Here is a 21105-nt window from a genome sequence, read left to right on the forward strand (position 1 = left end):
GAAAAATATATATAATATATATATATATATATATGTGTCACATGGTCCCGTGTATACACATTCAGACATTTCCCCCATTTGCCTCATGTTAGCAGTTTTGGAAGCCTCTACACTATCTCAATGCACTGTAAGAGTTTTTCAACCTGTCTATATAGTATCTGTTGAAATTAAAAAAGACGAAAGTTCATTCACCAAAAAGTGCAAAGGAAAAATATGTCAGTCATAGCAACTATGAATTGGCTTGTATGGGGCAAAGAGTTGAGAGTTTTCTCCAGAGACAGCCATACCCTTTAGTAAAACAATTTGGACACATCATCATAATATCAAATAATAAAATCTAATGCATTTGCTAGTCTTATCCAGCCTAATGCTACTCTATATCATAAGTATTAATAATGATCAATCAATGTTATATTTCTGTAACCAAAGTCCAAGGTCATAGTTTGTATATTCGTTTTCTTCAAATAAATGACCCATTTACATTCATTTTGGAAGAACTTGTCTTGGTTTCACATGCATATGAACTTTTAACTCATTTACCCCTGAAATTTCATAATAAACTATTCCAACCTTTGAATTGGAAAAGTTCAAATGCATCTTCAGGGGTGTATGAGTTAATGATGTATTCTGAAGTGTTACATATTTAATTTTGCGGTTGCGATATAATCTACTAATTCAGGAGTACCTTTAAATGAACCATTACAACAGATATGCATTAGCTTAGACAGTTTTGGCGTAAATGTTTTTATTGCAAAACATTTGAATTTGCGACTGACTTCATTTGTATAATGTACATACACACAAATATTCTCCTTGTTTCACAGCTTGCTTTACAGTCATTCTCTGTGCTTCAAACCGCTACACACATACTTACTTCCCCAGAACTCAGAAGAGAGGTACATGTACAAAAGAATCTGTACCCAGGTAAAACAGTAAAACAGTTGTGCATAGTTTGATTTAGTTACGGAAGCAGGTTAAAGTAAATATTTTACCCTGAAGCCACTGAGTTGTTTTTCATAATCAATCTGTGATGTCCATTACTCAAAACGAAAAACAGAATTATTTTTTGTCCGAATAAGAACATCAAAAGCTCTGACGAAGTCTGCAAATATCACATTATATGTATGCATATAAGCAAATTTAAAGGCTTAACTAAATCTATGCAGATTTGAAGGTTAATCAATGGAAATTATAAGTTTGAAGAGTCATTGAATTTATGCAAGCCTTAAAGCTACTCTTTGAATTAAAGATACATAAGAAATTAATTAGCAATTAAAAAATCGGCATAGTACTGATACAATCACAGTATCTGGGTAGGCACTACTTCAGCATGCAGAATCACAGACAGTTCAAAAGGCACATCAAATACGCTTCAAGCTAAGAACATTTTATGTTACTCCATATTACTTGTATTTAATTCGTACAAGACAGGAATAATGTAAGTTTTGTTACCAGGATAAAGATGGGATGCTACAATAAAATGACGAAATAGAACGGAACAGAATTAAACATGCTAGTTTACGGCTGGATCATACAACCTGAACTTCCAACAGTATCACAGTAGTATATATAAAGCTCTTTATAATTGTCTTCCACAGCCTATGTACATTTAATCCTAATGATCAACATTCATTCCTAAACATCCAGCACTCATCTTTCATTCTGTGTGTAACACAACCAGATCAGTCAACATTACTGTGAAAGTAGAAATCTCGTGTGATTTACAATACAATGTACCACTCACAACGTGTAATCAATACATTGAAAAGTATATTTACCCCCTCCCCCCTTGCACTGCCCAGCCCATCCCTTTCCCTACATACCCATACTAAAGATATTTTGAGGCAGAGGAAAAAGGATATGTAGAAAACTCTCCTCATTTGATGTAGAATTATGAGACACGTTACAATATTGCTTAAGTTTCTTAACCAAAAGCCTGTTTATCTTTCATCTGGAAACTTGAACAGGTATTAGTAGAAAATCAGGACAAAGTTAACTTGTTTGAACAAACTTGATGGCCCTTCATCCAAGGCAGGACCAAATACTATATCTTTTTATCTTTAATGAAGTACCTCAACACATGAAAATTTCCACTTTCACAGTTTTGACAGAAAATATGTTTTTGGCCTTGCAAACTGACACAATATACAAGCAATGTTTGAAATGAATATTTCAAACTATCAAATCGATGAAAATAAATCTTTCTGTTACGATATAAAAATAGAATATAGTTCTAATCACTCCTTCAGTGTATTTAAACAAGCATAGCGATAGCTTGTCGTTATAAAGGCAGCTTTGGTCTGAGCCTAGTTTTGACCGTCACTGACCCCTGACTGATGACCATTGCAGGAACCTTGATCACAGATCATCGCTGATCATTGACCGCAGGCCATCCTTGACCGGGGTATCTACTGGACGTTGTGTGGGCTAAGGATATGTAACATACACGTATAAAAGAATTCTGTTGTCCATAGCTACATAGCTACATAACTGACTCGCCTCCTCCTTGGTGATCTATAGAAATGTCACCCATGTTTGCATAATCTGGCATGTTATCGTAATTTGGATTACTCATACCCTTGACGGGTGTCGCACTAGTCTCCTTGCTGCCATTTTGTATTGATGGCTTCGCTTTTGTAAACCGGGCTTTTAGCTTTGAAAATGTCACATGACCTTCACCCGATGCTGATGCTGATGAACTTGCCGCAGCCTGAGATCCAGGCTCCATTGTTTCATTGTCTACAAGAACTTTCTTGATTTCTCCGCGAGGCTGGACTTGTCTGTAAAAGAAGAAGCCCAGGCCCGCCACAAACAGAAGTAGTAAAACTATTATAGGTATTGTCACTGCTAAAGCTAGGTTCTCGTCGGAGGATAGCACAGAAACTAGCGGCTTAGTACTGGTCAAAGAACCTGTAACACAAAAATAACATGTTTATTAGATAACAAGATATTTACTCATTGTTGACTATACAACAAAATACATTTTATTTAACAAATGTTGCTTTCAAGAATCTAGAATAAAAGATTAACATCTATTTAAGGGTCCCCCTACCACTGCTTAAAACTGTAAATTTGCATTGGAAACTTTTTTTTTTTTGGTATGACTATAGCTTTGTTAAACCATTTCTGAAAAAATATTTTCTTAAAAACACATCTTAAGAAACTTTTATGAATAAGATAAACAAAACGGAATCAACACCAGTGTTATAAGTGCAAATGTAACAGAGCCAGACCAGGATTACAAAAACACTGGGCCTCAGATCCTTATATTGTTGCTTTAACTCATTCACCCCTGAAGACACATTCCAACTCTTCCAATTCAAAGGTTGGAATATTTCATTATGAAATTTTAGGATTGAATGATTTAATTACTAACTGAGCTACCTGGTCAACAGGAGTACCCTGGGCCAGTCATATTAGTGTTATATCCGAAACCAAAGCAAAGGGAAGTTACTATATACATGAAATGTAGGAATTCTCTAGTGCTTTACTTGGGCAGTTTTTCGTTTATTGCAGTCCAAACGGTTGAACTGGTTGGACCACTGTTGTTCGTTTATGAACTGGTTGGACCCAGTAATCGGATGCTGCTTTCAGGCGAGTCTTCATAAAGCCTTGCAGGTCCGCCAGGATTTATACCCGAAAATATTACATTTAAAAACGGACGTACCGGCTGTTCCGCATAAATGAACAGGCCCCTGCAGNTACTAGTTCTTATAATCTAACCAAGTTAATAACGTATGATCTTACATTTAATAAATAATACTTAAACAGTTTACTTTTTTATGTACCTGGTAACTTGATATTAATGTTTAAAATAAATTTTGCAACCTAAATCTTACCGTTACAGATGACACTGGCGTCCTCAGCATGGTTGCAGTTCTCAACATTAAATCCATTATGTTTGCAGTCTGTAATTTTAGATTCATTTCCAAAGCAGCCGAGGTTGTCCATCCAAATGGGTCCATCTCCACGACCAAAGTTGGCCATTTTCTTGGCATATCCTTGACCGAATCCAAGTTGACGACATATGACGGTAGCATCCTTGTCATCGAAGTAATCGTCACACACTGTGCCCCACTGTTCCGGTCCGGTCAGGTACACTTCTACACGTCCATAGTTGTCTCCCCCATCAGCCAATCGGATTCCTGTCACATCTGTCAGCAAATCATCCAATCTAATTAGTTATTTCATATATAATGATTGTCATATATCTCTGCCATAAGCATTAAATTTTATAAACTAAGTAGCTAAAGTAAGCTATGGTGTTAAGAAATCACACAATTTTTGAAAATATGTGATTCTTGAAAAATTGCATGTCAATAATTCCTTGAAATTGTATCGTTTCAAATTGAAAAAATATTACTCCCAAACTAAAATGTGCAAAGGTTGAGACAGAGCTACTAAATACTGGGACATTTTCGCAACAGTTTAATTTTTGTCTTTTTCAGAATTTATCATTACAGCAAATAAATGAATGAGAAAGGTCAGAATTAATTATATAACACTGTGCGAAAATTGATTTCATGGGCGAAGGGCGAAAGTTTGACAGGGCGAAAAATTCTGGGAATGCAGTATTTAAAAAAACCCCACTTGAGTCAGTAACAATTGACTACAGTGAAATTTGTCTAATCTGACATCTGAGTATTCAAACGTTCTGTCTCATCCAATATAATTGCTGTATGCAATTTCTAATGAAACTAATACCTAGATAAAACCTCTATATTCCAACTTCCTGTCTTATCTAACCAATACAATGTGACCCAAATGGTGTCAGATTAGACAGGTTTCACCCACCATTAATTTTAACTGTTGGCAAATATCAGACACTCACCAACGTCCTTGTTGTAGCACTGGGCTGCAGCGTCATGTGACCTACGTCGACAGAGACGTTCATAGGTGCTCTCAGACTTTCCTGAAACGTTGAATCCTGAGTGGCTGCATGTGAAAAGATTGTCCTCTTTGCCGGAACAGGACACACGTGTGAACCAGACGGGTCCGTCACTGCGGCCGTAACGCCCACCGGCCACTTCTATGCCACTGCGATAAGACATACTACGACACAGGACATTGGCATCGTGAGTGTCCCACAGGAAGTTGCACACACCGCCCCATTCGCCGTTGTACTGTATCTCAACTCGGCCTTGACTAGCGTCCTTTCCACCCTGCAGACGGTACTGGATGCCTGCCCAACAGTTAACACCATGTTATAATTTTGTATTACTTTACATGTAAAATATAATGTATATCTCTTTATTTCTAACATAAAGGTTGAAAATTGCTATCCTCATCACTTTCACCTCTTCAGGCTCTTCAGGACGAATAACCACCCTTTCCAAACGTAACAAACCCTTTACCTTAAATAAGTCTATCATGAATAAAGCATCAAAGACAGTATGCAAATGAAGCTGTAACTGACCTGTCTCCGTCTTGTAACAGAGCACCCCAGCTTTGTTACTGTCGTAGGCACAGCTCTGCTTCTGTCCCATCCTCACAAAGTCACACTTATCCAGGTTGGCCTCGTTACCATTGCACCTCAGTTTACTCATCAGTATTGGGTACTGTGTTTTCCCGGCCTTGGCTAGGTAAGGTTTACCTCCTTTGTAGCCTAACTTTCGACAAACCATGTTGGCTTCGCCCTCGTCAAAGTCTTTCAGACAAACACTGCCCCAGATTCCGTCTAGCTTAACCAGAATCTCTCCATGCTGTTTACTGTGTTGGTGGTCAGAGGATATCTTCACTTCAAAATCTGAATTAAGTAAATGAAAATTTAACAATATTTGATGAAATTTCAACTGGTCTAAACACATCAACCTGTAAAATTTAACATTTTCAAATTATTCCAGGAAATATTTTTTTTGACAAATGGCTGGATTTTTTTTTCTTGCAAAATTGAAGTTTGCTTCTTTCCTTTATATATACACTATTTATGTGCTGAGATTTCATTTTGATTATTGAGACAAAGTAAGGTTAGGATTGCTTTCCCCAAAAATCACTTTAAGTGAATCATAGAATAATTGTGTTGATATTACATAATAAAGATACCTGTGTATTTAAATGATATATCGAGGTTAGTGATTAAGTAAACGGAAATAATTATCTGTGTTTCTATCCAATTGTATCACATAAATTACCTGGAGAACTAATTAATGCCTGTGTTAATGATTAAATCCATAGGTGTCAACCTCTGAAATCTCCAATGAGGGAGATCTCCCTCATTCCACATTTCCAATGAGGGAGAAAGTGTGTGAAACGCTACTGAAACTGCTTTGCTCAATTTTTCTTTCCTTTATGTATCAAAATAACGCCAAAAAGGTAACTAGGAGATAATTTGACCACATGATGTAGATTTTGAACTTGTGTGAGTTTGGACTTAAACGAGAGAGTTTAGAAGGAGATTGGTAAATTTTGAGGGAGGGTTGACAGCTATGTAAATCAGATGACTTATGACTTATTACCTGTGTTTACTATAGACTGGTTACTACAGTATACAGATGCGTACGTTTTCTTCTGACAGCGTTTGGTTGGTATGAAACTACAGTCAAAGAAACTGCCTTCCCGACCCCGACAGTTCACGTTTGAAATACCGATCGGATCGGTTACATTTCCAAATGACGATCCTGGTACAGAAACTCCGTCCCGGAATCCTAGGGTTCTACACACAACCTGAGCATCATCTTTGTCAAATGTATCATCACAAACAAGGAGCCATTTCTTGTTCTTGTATATCTGAACTGCACCCATAGTAGCGTTCAGTCCTAGATTCAGTCGAACTGACAGAAACAAACAGATACATTGGTATTAAAATAGTGGAATGTTTCGCTACAAATATACCAAAAAAAAAAAAATGAAATTTAACTTCATTGTGATGTAATGACGCTTCATTGTGAGTTTAATTTTTAAGACAAAGCACTGAGATCAGATGATTTAACTTTGATTTTTTTTTCTGCATCAAAATTTGTATAAAATGAAGGGTTTCTCCAGAGCTTTCAGTTGACCCGTTACATTTAGTAATAGAAATTTCTCTGAATTTCGGAGGGTCATAACATTTGTCGAGTAGACCTTTCCTGTAACCACAGGAGTCCAAGCTCATTTTGGAGAGCCAAAAATATACTTACAAGGGTCTCTACTGAATGACACATGTCTTTATGTCACCCCAGTAAACTACTAGCTGCTTTCTATTGATTTCTTAAGCTCGTTTGAACCTTAGTGGAGACCTTGAAAATAAGGACCACTGTTACAAGAAGAAACAAGAAAATTGATTTGGTAAGATTGATGATTCAAGCTGACTACTATTACTTACGTTTATCTACACAGAACACGGAGGCATCATCTTTGTGTGAGCTGCAGGTTTTCCAGTCTGAGGTGGTGGTAACTACGTCTTCACTGAAGCCCTGATGGGGACAGGTATGTAAATTGTCCTCGCTGCCGTCACACCGCAGGTGGCTGATCCAGATAGGTCCCTCTCCCATCCCATAATGGGCGTTACCAACTGCATAACCGTCCGAGAAGTTCATCGCACGACAGAATACTGCAGCCTCGCGGCCATCCCATGAGGCATCGCACACTGTCCCCCATAAGCCATTAAAGGCCATCTCCACACGGCCCTGTCCTGGTTTTGGTCCAACAATTCTGTATTTTATGCCTTTAAAGAAGTTCAGGACATTATTAAATATAAAGCATTATATTCATGCAAAATCAAGTGATGTCTTCAACATACAAACATTTTTTAACAACATTAAAATTTATGAACATGTCAACTTTGTAGCTTTATATATATTATTTTATCTTTGGATAGTTTAATCTGCTGTCTGGATTCTTATACCATTCACAAACAAAATTTTGTAGTCATCTTTCATTTGATAGACTTTGATAGTCTGGTTTCTCATATATGAACAAAACAAATTAACGGGAAAAAGGTAAAAACAAATTCTGAAAATTGAAAGTTCCACTTATCAAAACCATGATTGCGAGATCAATTTATGTGCATCTGGATTTAAAACAGAATTGTAAATCCCAATTTGGTGGAAACATGTTTAAATCAAAATCTGCAGCACTTACCAGTGTCGTCGTAACAGACCACAGCGGCCATGTGTTCTTTTGTCCCATTGGCCATGGAAAGACGACTTTCATACGGGCAATCTAACAGGGATTTTTCATTGCCAGTACAGTTGAAACTACTTAGGAAGAAAGGCGACACCTTCTCAAATCGACTTTTTGTGTACGGGTGAGCAAATCCATATTTGAAGCCAGCAGAACGGCAGAAAACTCGGGCCTCTTTATCGTCCCACAGAGAGGCCATGATGCGACCTTCTCTCCCGTACTGTTGAACTGCGATTTGTCCTCGGTGAACAGCTCCTTTCTCTGTTTTGGCGAGGGAGATTTTCATATCTGAGAGGAAAATATACAATAACTTAATGACAACTTATCAATACAAATATTTGTCAAGTGAAACAGCTTTCTGATGTGGTGAAACAGTATTAAACAGTTATGGTTTTAATGTGAAGCTTCTGTCTTTCCTGTGTGTTTTTCTTGTTGTTTTTTTAAGGAGGGGGGGGGGGGGGGGGGGAGCATTACTTTGTGTTATTGTTGTTGGTTTTTTTAGGGGGGAGGTAGGTTACTGTGTGTTTCTGTTGGGAGGGGGGTATCATGGATAAAGCAATTTTGATGATACAATGATGAAAGATAGAATGTCATTTGAGGGATTAGATTTGAAGCCTTATTCAACATAAGGTATAAAAGTGAATTGTTAAGACAACACATTGGCAAGAGAAATTGTTATCAATTTTTTGCTTGGTCCCTTGGGATTCATTATCAACCTACTTTACAGTAATGTATGCTTTGAGGAAGAAAATTGGATAGATATTATATATACGCATTAGGTGTCAGCTTGTAAACCTCCAATGAGAGAGAACTTCCACTGAAATGAGTGGAAAAAGTGCATCAAGCATATCTGTAATATTTTTGCCCAATTTATTTCACTCTTTTTATTACCAATCAGAATAACTCCAAAAGACTTTAATACTACGATACCTATAAACATATATTAGGTCTATCATACATTCCCTACAGCAAAAAGGGAGATAATTTCACTCAAGGAAGTGGATTTGGATTTTGTGTCAGCTTTGATTTAAACGAGTTTTAGAGGGTGTTTCATGAATTCTGGTCAAATTGACAGACAGACGGGCCCTCCTGTAATAATTTATGGTTTACAGCTATGGAAAAAATTGCATATTCAACTTTGAAACGTCCCAATTAAAATTTGAAATTTTGACACTATAAATATGAGTGACTCATCAAAATGCTTATAAGGTAGTATAAATATTGTAAAATAGCCTTTTGTGTGGTGCCGCCTAATCTTAATCTACCTTTATTTCGTTTAATTCATCTGTCTGCATTGACGCTGATCATGTCACAGGAAACAAGCTTTACTTGGTACATCCCAAAGCTGTGTCTTCGAAAAATTATTACAGTTCCTAATATAGAAATGAGATTGTGAATCAATAATTCTACTGTAGCATACCTCCGTTCTTGATAGTCTTGTTGTTATAATCTGTCTGATTGAGACATATGACGGAGGCATACGTGTCATATTTGCCACATGAGGACGGTACGAGACAGTCTTCTATCGAGGCCTCGTCTCCCTTACAGGACAGCGAGTAATTGTTCAGGACCTCTTGGAATCCAGAGCTGTAGGCTGAACAGCAGACAGCACGTCCATCTACAAATCCAAGCTCCAGGCAGACCTTGCGTGCTGAGATATCAGTGAAACCCTTGTCACAAATGAAGTTCCATGTATTGTTGAAGAAATAAAGAACAGGACCATCCTTGACATCAGTGCCAACACCTGAGTCTAGCTTTACTGCAAATATACAAAGAGTGATTCAAAGGTAAAAATTGGGTTCTTTTTAGCTTATTCGGTAGAGCGTAAGACTAGTAAACCAGAGGTACCGAGTTCGACTCCTAGCGAAGGTATTGAAAAAATAATACCTCTGTTACTACTGTATTATTTACCTGTATTGTAACAATGTACTACTGCGTCCTTGTCATGTGACCAACAACTGCCCGAGTCCGCCACTTTCCAGCCCTCGTGAGCGCACTCTAGAGGCGACTTCTCATTTCCGTTACAGTGCATGTCTGGTTCATACACTTTGCCCGTCGTTATACGGTACTTGTCAGTATTGTATGGAAATCCAGCAGCGAATCCAAAATAGCGACAGAACGCAGAGGCATCAGCTTTGTCCCAGTATCGATCACACATTGTTCCCCACTCTCCGTCAACAGAGATCTCCACACGGCCTGCAGCCCTTGAACCATTGATACGGAAATTTACACCTGAAAAATTATCAAATTACAATTATAGAAACTTGCGCAGTTGTTTTATCAAAGATGTCAAAACCTGGAAACAAGTAAAAGATTAAATTTGAAAATGGGTTTAATATTCACCTATAAATTATTCCTTTATATCATGAACCCCTTTATCACACCAATTTACTGTCTTGACATTCAGTGAAACCTCGTTATACCGCCATCATCTGTCCAGAAAACATTTGGCGTTATAATGTGTTGGTGGTAAGCGAGGTGGCATGTATGAAAAGAGTGGCATTATATCAAGGTTTTCCTATACTTTGTATATTCAAATTTTCAAATATAAGCATGGTCAGTTTCAGGAAAACATTAATTTCATAAACATTTTTCTCATCCAAGGTCATTAGATGAATGACAACAATTTTGTCATGTTTGAAATCAATTATCTTAGATAAACAAACAAAAACAGTTAGATTAGGAACAGTACAAAGTATTTAAGAATAAGTAAACCTCTGGAACAAGGCTGTTACCTCGATTGGAGTAGCAGAGAATTCCAGCTTCTTTCCTAGAGTTACATTGCTTAACTTGGCCCAGGGTGAAGTTGGCACAGTCTTTGAGCAAGTACTCGGACCCATTACAGCTGACGGATGAGGCCCAGATGGGGTTGCCCTTACCAAACAGAACCTTGTGTTGGTAGGCTATTCCTGTGTGAACACAATATGGAACTCAAGATTAAAAGTAGTTTTTCTGCCATAACTATATGCAGCTTTGATAAATCATACCTCGCAGGGCTTTTCCGAGAAATAATAAAGACAAAATAAACAATTTAATCAACAACAGTGCTCTGAGTTCAGTGGGGCTAAACTGGAATGCAAACCCTAAAACCCAGACTGCCATACCATTGTTCTAACTGATTGAGCTACCTGCATGGTCAACCAAAGTATAATGGCCCAATTGTGCTACAGTTATATCCAACCAGAAGTTAGGGGTATGTAACTGTATATAAGGGAAAACCCCCACAGTGTAGTGGAACAGAGATACCTAAGTAACTGCCTGATCTTTTAATAAAAAGATCTTATTTTTTTTCCATTTAATATGAGATTTACGAAGTTGTCGTTTTTTTCATGATTTTAGTTTGCTCTTTTGCATATCTACGGTTCAACCTGCAAAGAAAAACGACAGGCATAGATCTGAACCGAGGCTGACCTCAGGAATATTCGGCAAGTGAAGATTAAGGGGTCCAGAGATGCTTGACCGAAACTAAAATGCTGACTATTGCTAGTTTGTGTTACTTCTTTATAAAACAAGGTCAATCCACATGTAGATTTCAAAATATGTTGTATAATTTAGTGGACGCGTGAAAGAAGGACATGATTCTTGATATATTGTTATTTATTCTCTGAAACTGTTCATTTTTAGCTCTGCGTACAGTTTGGTCCAAGGGCATTTGTTTATCGTGGAATATTTTGTGCCACTTGAACTGTTTCAAACGCGATGAGCGAATGTGACCCTGGTGTTGTTAGGCTTCCTGATCTAACATTTTTTTAGACTTATTTCATAAATCTCATATGGTATGAAAACCCCTGTGAGCTCCTGTTTGTATACCAGGGTGACATTTTACTGACTTACCTTTGCTGTATCCCATTTCTCTACACACCACGGTGGCATCATTATTGTCCCAGTCGTCCGCACATATACGGCCGCTGATGTTGAGGAACTTTAACTCCACAGAGCCGGAAGTACTAGAACCTGGCTTACTGGCACCTCTAATTCCCAGACTGTAATCTTTAGAAAATACAAACATAAAATATTAAAGTTCACACACAGTAAGGTGGCAGGACCCAAATCGAATCAGTACCCAAATCGCATCACTCCTTGCAAAAATACTTTTAGAATCAATAAATATTTGAAGCACAAAATATTGCAAAATTCAAGGCGTGAATCCATTTTGGGTACTTTCACCTTATAATCATATAAATAACTCTTTTAAGAAGCTGAATGTAAGAAAATATTACCAAACAGCTTCTTACTGATTTCTTGCATGCACATTTAATTTTCTATGCAAACTTCATACAATTTTACTTAATTTTGTTATTAAATCGGAAAAAATGGAAACCTTGTAAATAATAAACCTGACATGATCCATTCATTTTCTAAAGTGCTTGTTATTAGGTTTATAAAGGAACATTAAAAAATTAAATGGAGTGCCATTATTCAAGATATCTTTTAATATTATATACATGTCTAAGGGATTCAATCACAAATGTTATTCAATTTTTCCATTTTTTTCCTTTAAAAAAAAAGAATATCTCATTCTTCAACTTACTAGATAATAAGGAGCCATTATAACAAGCAACAGCAGCATAGTCGACTGAGCATGATCCAAACGGATTATGAGATATACAATCCTGGAGTTTTGTTTCGTTTCCAATACATTGCATTTTCTCCGCCAGACTCTGTGAGTAGAGGTAACCATATGCTCCACAACAGATTGACAGTCCATTCTCAAATCCTAGCTGTTGGCAGATGACACCTTCAAAATGACATACCAGTTACATGAAATTACATGCAGCTTATGTCAAGATTACATACAGATTATTTAACATACTGTAAAATTTCATGGTTTTCATTTACTAGCCTGTTTCAATGACATTATATTTCGATGATTACTGATTTTCCCCTATCTGTATATCATACAAAATTTATGTTTTCGTGGGGATTTCATTTCGTGGATTTTTGTTATCCACGAAATAAACGAAATTCAATGTCCCACAAAAATTTATGATTTCACAGTACGGTTTACTAAAACTCCTAGAAATCATTTCTTAATAAAGCTTTAAACGTTTATAATTTAGTGGTACAAGGTAATCTTATTCTTGCAATATTCATGCTTTAAATTTGAGCCAATTGAAATATCACCATCCTTTTTTCTAATATATATCTGGTGGTGCACCAATTAATTAATGCACTAATCTGTAAAAATTTAATAATGCACTTAAATTTTGTTGCGCTTAAAAGAGTACATTAATTTTAGAGTTTTATAAGAACTAATACATTAATTTTAGAGTTTTATAAGAACTAATACATTAATTTTAGAGTTTTACATTAACTTGGTTTTGTCTTGTTTGACAGATCAATTAATCATTATTCAAAAGAAACTGACGAGACTTAGGGGGTAAGTTAAAAATACGGATAAATATAATTGGGTTCTTACGGAGGTTGGCTGGCCTGTCCCAATCGTGATTACAAACCACGCCCCACTTGTCTATGTTATCGTCGTAAACTTGTACGATGCCATGGCTGATCATGTCTCCTTTCTCCAACCGAACTGAAAACATATAACAAAGATTTAAAGGCCCCTTTTGCATATCTGGTTTACCCGGTTTGCCTGTTTTTAAATTTAAAATTACTGGAATAAATACTGGCAGACCTGCAAATGTTAATGCAGGCCTTGCAAGGCTCGCCTGAAAGCATAATCAGATTACTAGGTCTGACTTTATTTCATAAACGAACAACTCTGGTCCAACCAGTTCAACCATTTGGATCGCCATAAACGATTGCGGCCTCAACATTTTAAAATCCTTTTTGAAACATCAAAAAAGGAAAAAATGTTCACTAAATCATTTTTTTCATAAGTAATAATTTGATAGAAATATACCATTTATCTCGTTCAATCACTTATTTTCAAAGTGTATTATGGTTAGTTTTTATCAAACTTATAGTAAGCATGGAACTGATTACTAATTATAATAAGTACATGGATTCAGAAAAATATACATATAAATTCAGTATATGTAGCTGCTTAAATCTGAAATGTCACTTTTAATCCTGGGCCCGTATTCATGCACCTGTTCTCATGCTCAAGCATGGTTTTTGTGCTCAAGCCAAATTTCTTACTCCACTTATTAGTTATTTAAATAAAGAAAAAAATTGAAGATATTTAAAGCCGAAAACTGTTTTCAATGTATATGATTGACTTTTTGATCGTTTGACATGATTTAAGTGAGGTACAATGAAGCTGGTTTGAGCACAGAATCCATGTTTGAGCATGAGAATGGTTTCATGAATACGGGCCAAGGTGTTATAAGTCCTTACGATTCCTTACATTCACTTAATATGTGTTTTTCAATTAAAAATCTCCCCAGTACAAAATAACTTTTTACACCTGGATGATGCATTAACCCTGCATTCTCTTTCCCATTTAAAAAAAAAAACATTTTTAAGAACCCATTCCTACTCCATTTCTACGATAAACTATCCTCACCTGAATCTGTACAAAGGACAGTGGCATCGTAACAGGACGCATAGTCAGGGTCCCAGTTTACTTTACACTCCAGCAGTGACTTTTCGTTTCCGTTACAGCTCACATAATCCATCCAAACATGACCCTCTCCTTTTTCCGTCTTGCTTTTTCCAACCTTGCCATCAACAAATTTCATTTGTTTACAGAAGACGGCAGCATCACTGTCGCTCCAGCCCCGCCCACAGACACGCCCCCATTCACCATTGTATTTTACCTCCACTGAGCCACGGTTCTTCCCACCCTTGATACGGAAAGACACGCCCTCTGCAAGGTAAAGTAAATTATATCATTTTCACAAGAAACAGGGAAAACAATAATTGTGGGAGGTGGGCGACGCTAAATGGACCCCACACCACAGCATAAGTTCACTTGGCTCTTCAAAACAGGTGAATTAAAAAGTCTGCCTACTTAAATGTCCACCTAATAAATAAAGTTTATGAAACAAGTGAAAAGGTAATTTTATAAAATCTCTGCTGAGATCAGAAGAAAAGTTTGAGAAAAGTTTGATAATATGATATGATATGGAAGTGAATTCTAGATTCACTTTCTCACATTACTAAAAATATGAAACTTTTCATGAAAAAGATATCTTCTCTGGCCATCAAGTCTTCAAAATCCCCCCCCCCCCCCTTCATATCTATTGGCTTTTATGTACCACCACTTGAATATCACGCATAAGGTCTCATGACATCTAAATAAATAATAGTAATACATGACAAAAATGACATGGTGTATTCCCTGCAAAACACAACAGTTTAAGTGATAACAATTTTCCTTGCAAGGAGGATTGAGTACTGCATTTTAGGATATTTTGGATGTGGTTACATTTTGGTTTATTTGGCGCTTGGAGTAAATGGGCCAAAATTGAACCCACCAAAATTGAACCATGCCAAAAAATATTGCTACATCTGGATATTGGCAGACTGTCTTCCAATCATTTATAATGCTTCAATAGCTGTAAATTCCATGGGCTTATATATTTTCATGTAAGCGAAATTCGGCATTGTTTTTCTGGATGGAACAGATATATAACACTCTTCATAGATAACATGTCAAAAAAGTACGTTTTTATTTGGATATGTTCAAAACGCCAAAATTTGCACAAAATTTAACCATCCTATTTTGAGCAAAAAATGTCAAACATTGGAAACAAAAATATCCAAAAGTACGGTCACTGATTTAAACAATCGTAAATATCCCAAACAAAAGAAAATACCATACCATTATTACTATAACACAGAACTCCTGCAGTTTCTCTGTAGAATAGAATTTTAGACGAGCATCCTAAATCATCGCCAAGAAGTTTGTACTGGCAGTGGTCTAGTCTTTCCTCATTGCCTGTACAGTTGAAACGTCCCACAGCCACAGGGGTCTTCAGGATGGTGGTGCCGCGGTAAGACATGCCCCCAGAAAACCCTAGCTGATTACATGTGACGTTTGCATCCTTATCATCCCAGTCTTCACGGCAAATCGGCCCCCAGAAGCCATACAGGTTCGCTTCCAGCGACCCATAATATTTATCACCATCGATTCTAATCTGCATAGCTGAAATGCAATAAAACAGAGAGATCAATTATAAAGTTTGGATGCTACAGATTTTTTTTTTTTAATTTAAAGATTTTTTTTCAAACAGGGTTCATTAACTTGTGAACTCTTATCTATTATTTCGGGAAATTTCATTTTTTTATTATGAAACTAATATCACTTTTTTTTGTAGAATATTTTTAGGCGAGTCTTGAACAATAATTTTCAAAATTTTGTTGAGTCCCATATATGCATTAATATAGCAAAGAAATTTAGTGGGTTCCCAAAACATTGTAGAAAAATCTTTCGCACTATGGTCAGCAAGGCAACGAAAGTAAACTAATCCTTACCTGTAGCTGGGAGTATGGGCTTCGCTGAGCAGTACACAGACACGTAGTTCTTAGATCGACATTCGGTTACGTTGTAGTCACAGTCGTCCAGTTTGGACTCATGGCCCATACAACGGACATTACTGACCGTTATATTTGAGGCAGAGATTGGTCCCAGAGCAGAGCAGCACTGCTTGCGACCATATTTATATCCCAACTGTCGGCACACAATGGTGGCGGGCACGTCCGTGAATCCGTCATCACACACACTGCGGAAAGATTTATTGGCGTAGAGTTCTAGACGTCCATAGAAGACATCGTGAGAATCCACAAGTCGAACTGTAAATAATCCAACATCAAAATATATTATAATTGCATGTGGTATCATTATAGTTTTTGGGTTATCTTTCAAATATCAGTGATTGCTAAAGAAGTACTGGCAAGAATTTATAGGACAAAGCAAAATTTCCTCCTAGCATATGACCATTCCTGTAGTGAAACACTAGACATCTGCATCTGTCAGATGTTTGTAACATACCTGTATCGTAACACTGGATGCCTGCATCTGTGTGATGCGTTGTACAGCCAAACTGTCTGATGACTAGTGATCGACTGACCAGTGACCGGCGATAAAAATGCTCAGAGTTATCTCCCCGAGTGTAGCGGCTATTGAAGTTCATCGGACAGTGGAATATGGAGTCCTCATCCCCTTTACACCTCATGTGACCGATCCAAATTGGCCCCGATCCACTGCCATAGTGACCATAGTTCAGGGCACGGCCACTTGAGTGATTCAGCATGCGGCACAAGACTGAAGCGTCCTTGTCGTCCCAATAGGAAGCTCCGCAAATTGAACCCCATTCACCATTGATTGAAATCTCTACACGCCCAGACAGACTGTTGGAGCCATTCACCAGGCGAATAGGCACACCTGTTCATACAAAAATAATAACTATTGATGGCATATTTAATATCTACTGTCTGAAATCCTATATGGGATATTTAATAACTACTGTCTAAAATCCTATGGCATATTTAATATTTACTGTCTGAAATTCTATACGGCATATCTAATATCTACCGTCTTAAAACATATATGGCATATTTAATATCTACTGGTTGAAACCCTATACAGCATATAATATGCTGTATAGGGTTAAATTAACATGGACATGCATATTAAATATGATATTTAATATGCACGTCCATGATAATTTACCCTGTAATCTCAAAAACAAATTCTGTCTCTTGAAAGTTGTTACGTATTCTGCTACTTCAGTGAAATTTAGAAATCTACAGGTAAACACTTAATATTTAGACTCCAACTAATACATACTTTATTCATTGGTTGATTTTTGTTTTTTTAGCATATTGGAAAAAGTTTCTGACTGTTCACTGATATATAAATGTCCATGTAACAATTTAACTGATTTCATCCGAAATATACAGTTTTGAGTCTCATTCATCAATTCAATAACTACTAAATCAAGTTGTCACACTATCAGGATATTAGTTATAGGGAAAAGATTGGCAGTTACAAAAAATTGGAAAGAGTAACCCAACCATCTTGCAATCTCCACAGTTTTACTGGGAACAAGGTAGTTGTTTTACTGAGGCTCCATTGAATAAGATACCATTTTAATGTAAGGTGCCTGATAAATATCATACATTTATTTCATAGATAAGACCTGATGAAATGATTGATTGTAGTATCTATACCAGTTTAAAGAAGTTAATTGCGATCTGTATTGTAATGTAATATATATTGTCCTAATGAAGCATCACATTTAGAGGCAAAACTACTTGGCCAAATTAACTTACAAAACCACTTAAATGGTGATGCTTGAGTATGCTGTGGTCATGATCCTACTTTAAATGTAATATATTAGATACAGAAAACCTACACCAATATAACTACTAGCCGACTTACTTGAATCTGAAGTACAGTACACTGCAGCTTTGGTATTGAGAGAACAGTTGCGTACATCTCCCCAGCGGAGATTTCCACACCGGGCGAGATATCCCTCCGAGCTGGAACAGTTCAGATTGGAAAGCCAAGGCAGGCTCTTCCTGGGCCCCGAATTAAACTCATGTCTGTAGTAGGAGAAACCATCCCGATAGTTCATTTCACGACACAAAACCTTCGCATCACGGTCGTCAAATCCTTCTGGACATATCGTCCCCCAAACGTCAAGATGGCGGACCTCTACTGCGCCCATGACACCATCGGTCAGACGCAGGTCATATTCTGCAAAAAACATTTAATATATTCAGTCAAGAAAACACCCAACAAACATTGAATTAAGAATGTTTCAAAGGACTTGAAATTTGCAGTTTTATTGCAATTGATCCTCCTAATTTTGTCTATCTTTTTAAGATAAATTGATGTAGAATTACTAAAGTAAATACATATCAGAAATACAGAAATGAATTAACAGTTTTATTTAAACACTTATCTTTTTCCCTTGGAGTAATATCTTAAGAAAGAACGTTTCAGGAAACCAATAGCACACACCTTAGATTAAAGTGGGTAATGTATTAAATAAAGTATGGCCAAAAAGCCGAGTCTACCCAACTCTAAACCGTAAGTGACCAAACTCATTTTTTTTTTCTTATTTTTTTTTTTTTTAATTAGAATGCATTTTTGCTTAAAGGGAAAATTCTGCTGTCATGGAAGGGAAGTCACATTGGCAAAAATTTAAATAATATTTTTTCTTTATAGCATAATGTTATAATATATCATAGTGAAGCATTGTACATGTATATAGCAGTACTGGTCACCTTCACAAACTTTCCTTAATACAGTGTATAAGTATGTTCTTTATAAAGGAAAGCATATTGTTGATGATACGGACAATTCTAAAGTAGTGTTCATTTTAATAACTTCATTGATGCTTTCCAAAAGCTATTTAACTCATTCACCCCTGAAATTTCATAATGGACTATTCCAACCTTTGCATTGGAAGAGTTTAAATGAGTTTAAATGTGTCTTCAGGGGTGAATGAGTTAAGGAAGGTTTGTTAAACTGAGACCAGAACCGATTTGTTACCTCCACTAGATGCAGTATTGGAGCAGGCAACAGAGGCATACTTCCCGCTCGGACATACGTCCATTCGGTAATCGTGTTTACACGATAGGATGGACCTCTCTTCTCCAACACATTTGACGTTGTTGATGGCGATCTTGTATTTGCTCATGTTTCCAAACACTGAGCAGCAGATACTGATGCCGTTCCGATATCCGAGCATTCGACAGGCAACTTGGGCGTCAACATCGTCAAAATCGTCGGCGCACACCAACACATACTCGTTATCCTGCCAAACCTCTACGGCACCGAAGGTGATGTTTGGTTCTAGTCGTACTGCAGAACAGACAGATATTGTGAAAGTCAAGACAATAACATGGCAATTTTTTTTTTCGAAAATAAATATTATAACTTAAAATCATGCAGTGATCATTTGTTATGTAAAACTCACATGTCTTCTGCAGTTTGAATGGTAAAGTTTTTACACCAAAAACATTTTGTTTAAATGTATCAGAAATTTGCAACTCAGATGCCTAAAAGTTTTATTATCAAAAACATTTTGTTTTAATTTACCAGAAATGGACAACTTGGTTACCTTTTCCTGTACAGTAGACGCTGGCGTCATATCTGTGTGTGCGGCATGATGTGTGTGTGACGTTCCATCCCGTACTTCCACAACCCCAGACGGCCTTCTCATCTCCAGTACAGTGCACATAGTACAGCCAGGATCGCCCAGTTCCAGGAGGAAATGTTCCGGCTGACATAGCCACACCGTCCACAAAGCCAAGTTGGCGACACACTACCTTGGCGTTGTCGTTATTCCAAAATGAGTCGCAAATCGTACCCCATTCTCCATTGTAGGCCATCTCCACGCGACCACTGTACTGGTTGTCTGAGCCTCCTAGACGTATCTGAAACCCTTAAAATAGAGAACAAGATTGAGTCATATCACTTGTGTGCAAGTATTGAAGGTAACTTTTGCAACATCTTTTAATAAAAGCAGAGAGGAATAAATACAGATTTCGTGAAACATCTGTTTATCCCAGTCCATGTTTAATTGATCTTTTCAATTATGTCTAGAGCCATATGATTTATTCAATCCTAGCAATGATAACTAAAAATGAGGTGGTCGGGTGAAGCAGTGGATCACACACTCGCCTTTCCCGATTGGATGTAAAAAGGTATGGGGTTGCCTGCACGACCATGTGGGTTTTCTGCAGGCACTCTGGATTCCACATTAAGACCCCCCTCGCGCTAACATCCCGGCCAACAAGAGTGATTAATATCAGTTAAAATAACATGTTTCATAATTGTTGTAAAAATTAAAAGATTTTCAGAAGACAGGTAACCTCAATGAAATCATTTAGAACCATTTTTCTTTAAAAGACTCAACCAGAACTGAGATTGATAGAATCTTCCCCTACCTTGAGGGTGTGACAGAGAAATCTCCAGCCCGAGGCTCTGCCGAGGGTTAGACAACCAAAAAAATCACCCTGCAGGTTGGAGATTTCTCTGTTACACCCTCAAGGTAAGGGATGATTATTTTTCTCCCATCCTATTATTTCAGTCACAGCTCCGCCGACAGTAGTCTGCCATGTTTGTAAACAAAAATACATGTG

General features: G+C 37.1%; 1 protein-coding gene across 1 annotated transcript in view; it reads right to left on the reverse strand.

Moving 5' to 3' along the window:
- Positions 1 to 353: 353 nt before the first annotated feature.
- Positions 354 to 21105, reverse strand: part of LOC110460157 (deleted in malignant brain tumors 1 protein-like) — a 69679-nt gene continuing 48927 nt past the window's right edge. The window contains exons 14-33 of the mRNA XM_021512897.1: positions 20082 to 20405; positions 19511 to 19822; positions 18392 to 18709; positions 17000 to 17392; positions 16483 to 16800; positions 15830 to 16153; positions 14570 to 14872; positions 13520 to 13633; positions 12632 to 12838; positions 11935 to 12090; positions 10836 to 11009; positions 10012 to 10332; positions 9521 to 9859; positions 8059 to 8388; positions 7301 to 7642; positions 6456 to 6770; positions 5417 to 5746; positions 4832 to 5182; positions 3840 to 4154; positions 354 to 2910 (exon numbers count right to left, since the gene is read on the reverse strand). Of these exons, the coding sequence (XP_021368572.1) occupies positions 2483 to 2910; positions 3840 to 4154; positions 4832 to 5182; positions 5417 to 5746; positions 6456 to 6770; positions 7301 to 7642; positions 8059 to 8388; positions 9521 to 9859; positions 10012 to 10332; positions 10836 to 11009; positions 11935 to 12090; positions 12632 to 12838; positions 13520 to 13633; positions 14570 to 14872; positions 15830 to 16153; positions 16483 to 16800; positions 17000 to 17392; positions 18392 to 18709; positions 19511 to 19822; positions 20082 to 20405 (6014 nt within the window). The 3' untranslated portion in view covers positions 354 to 2482. The remainder of the gene's footprint in view (positions 2911 to 3839; positions 4155 to 4831; positions 5183 to 5416; positions 5747 to 6455; positions 6771 to 7300; positions 7643 to 8058; positions 8389 to 9520; positions 9860 to 10011; positions 10333 to 10835; positions 11010 to 11934; positions 12091 to 12631; positions 12839 to 13519; positions 13634 to 14569; positions 14873 to 15829; positions 16154 to 16482; positions 16801 to 16999; positions 17393 to 18391; positions 18710 to 19510; positions 19823 to 20081; positions 20406 to 21105) is intronic.

Source organism: Mizuhopecten yessoensis, unplaced genomic scaffold (genome assembly GCF_002113885.1).
Source record: "Mizuhopecten yessoensis strain PY_sf001 unplaced genomic scaffold, ASM211388v2 scaffold10331, whole genome shotgun sequence".
Classification (NCBI taxonomy): Eukaryota; Metazoa; Mollusca; class Bivalvia; order Pectinida; family Pectinidae; genus Mizuhopecten; species Mizuhopecten yessoensis.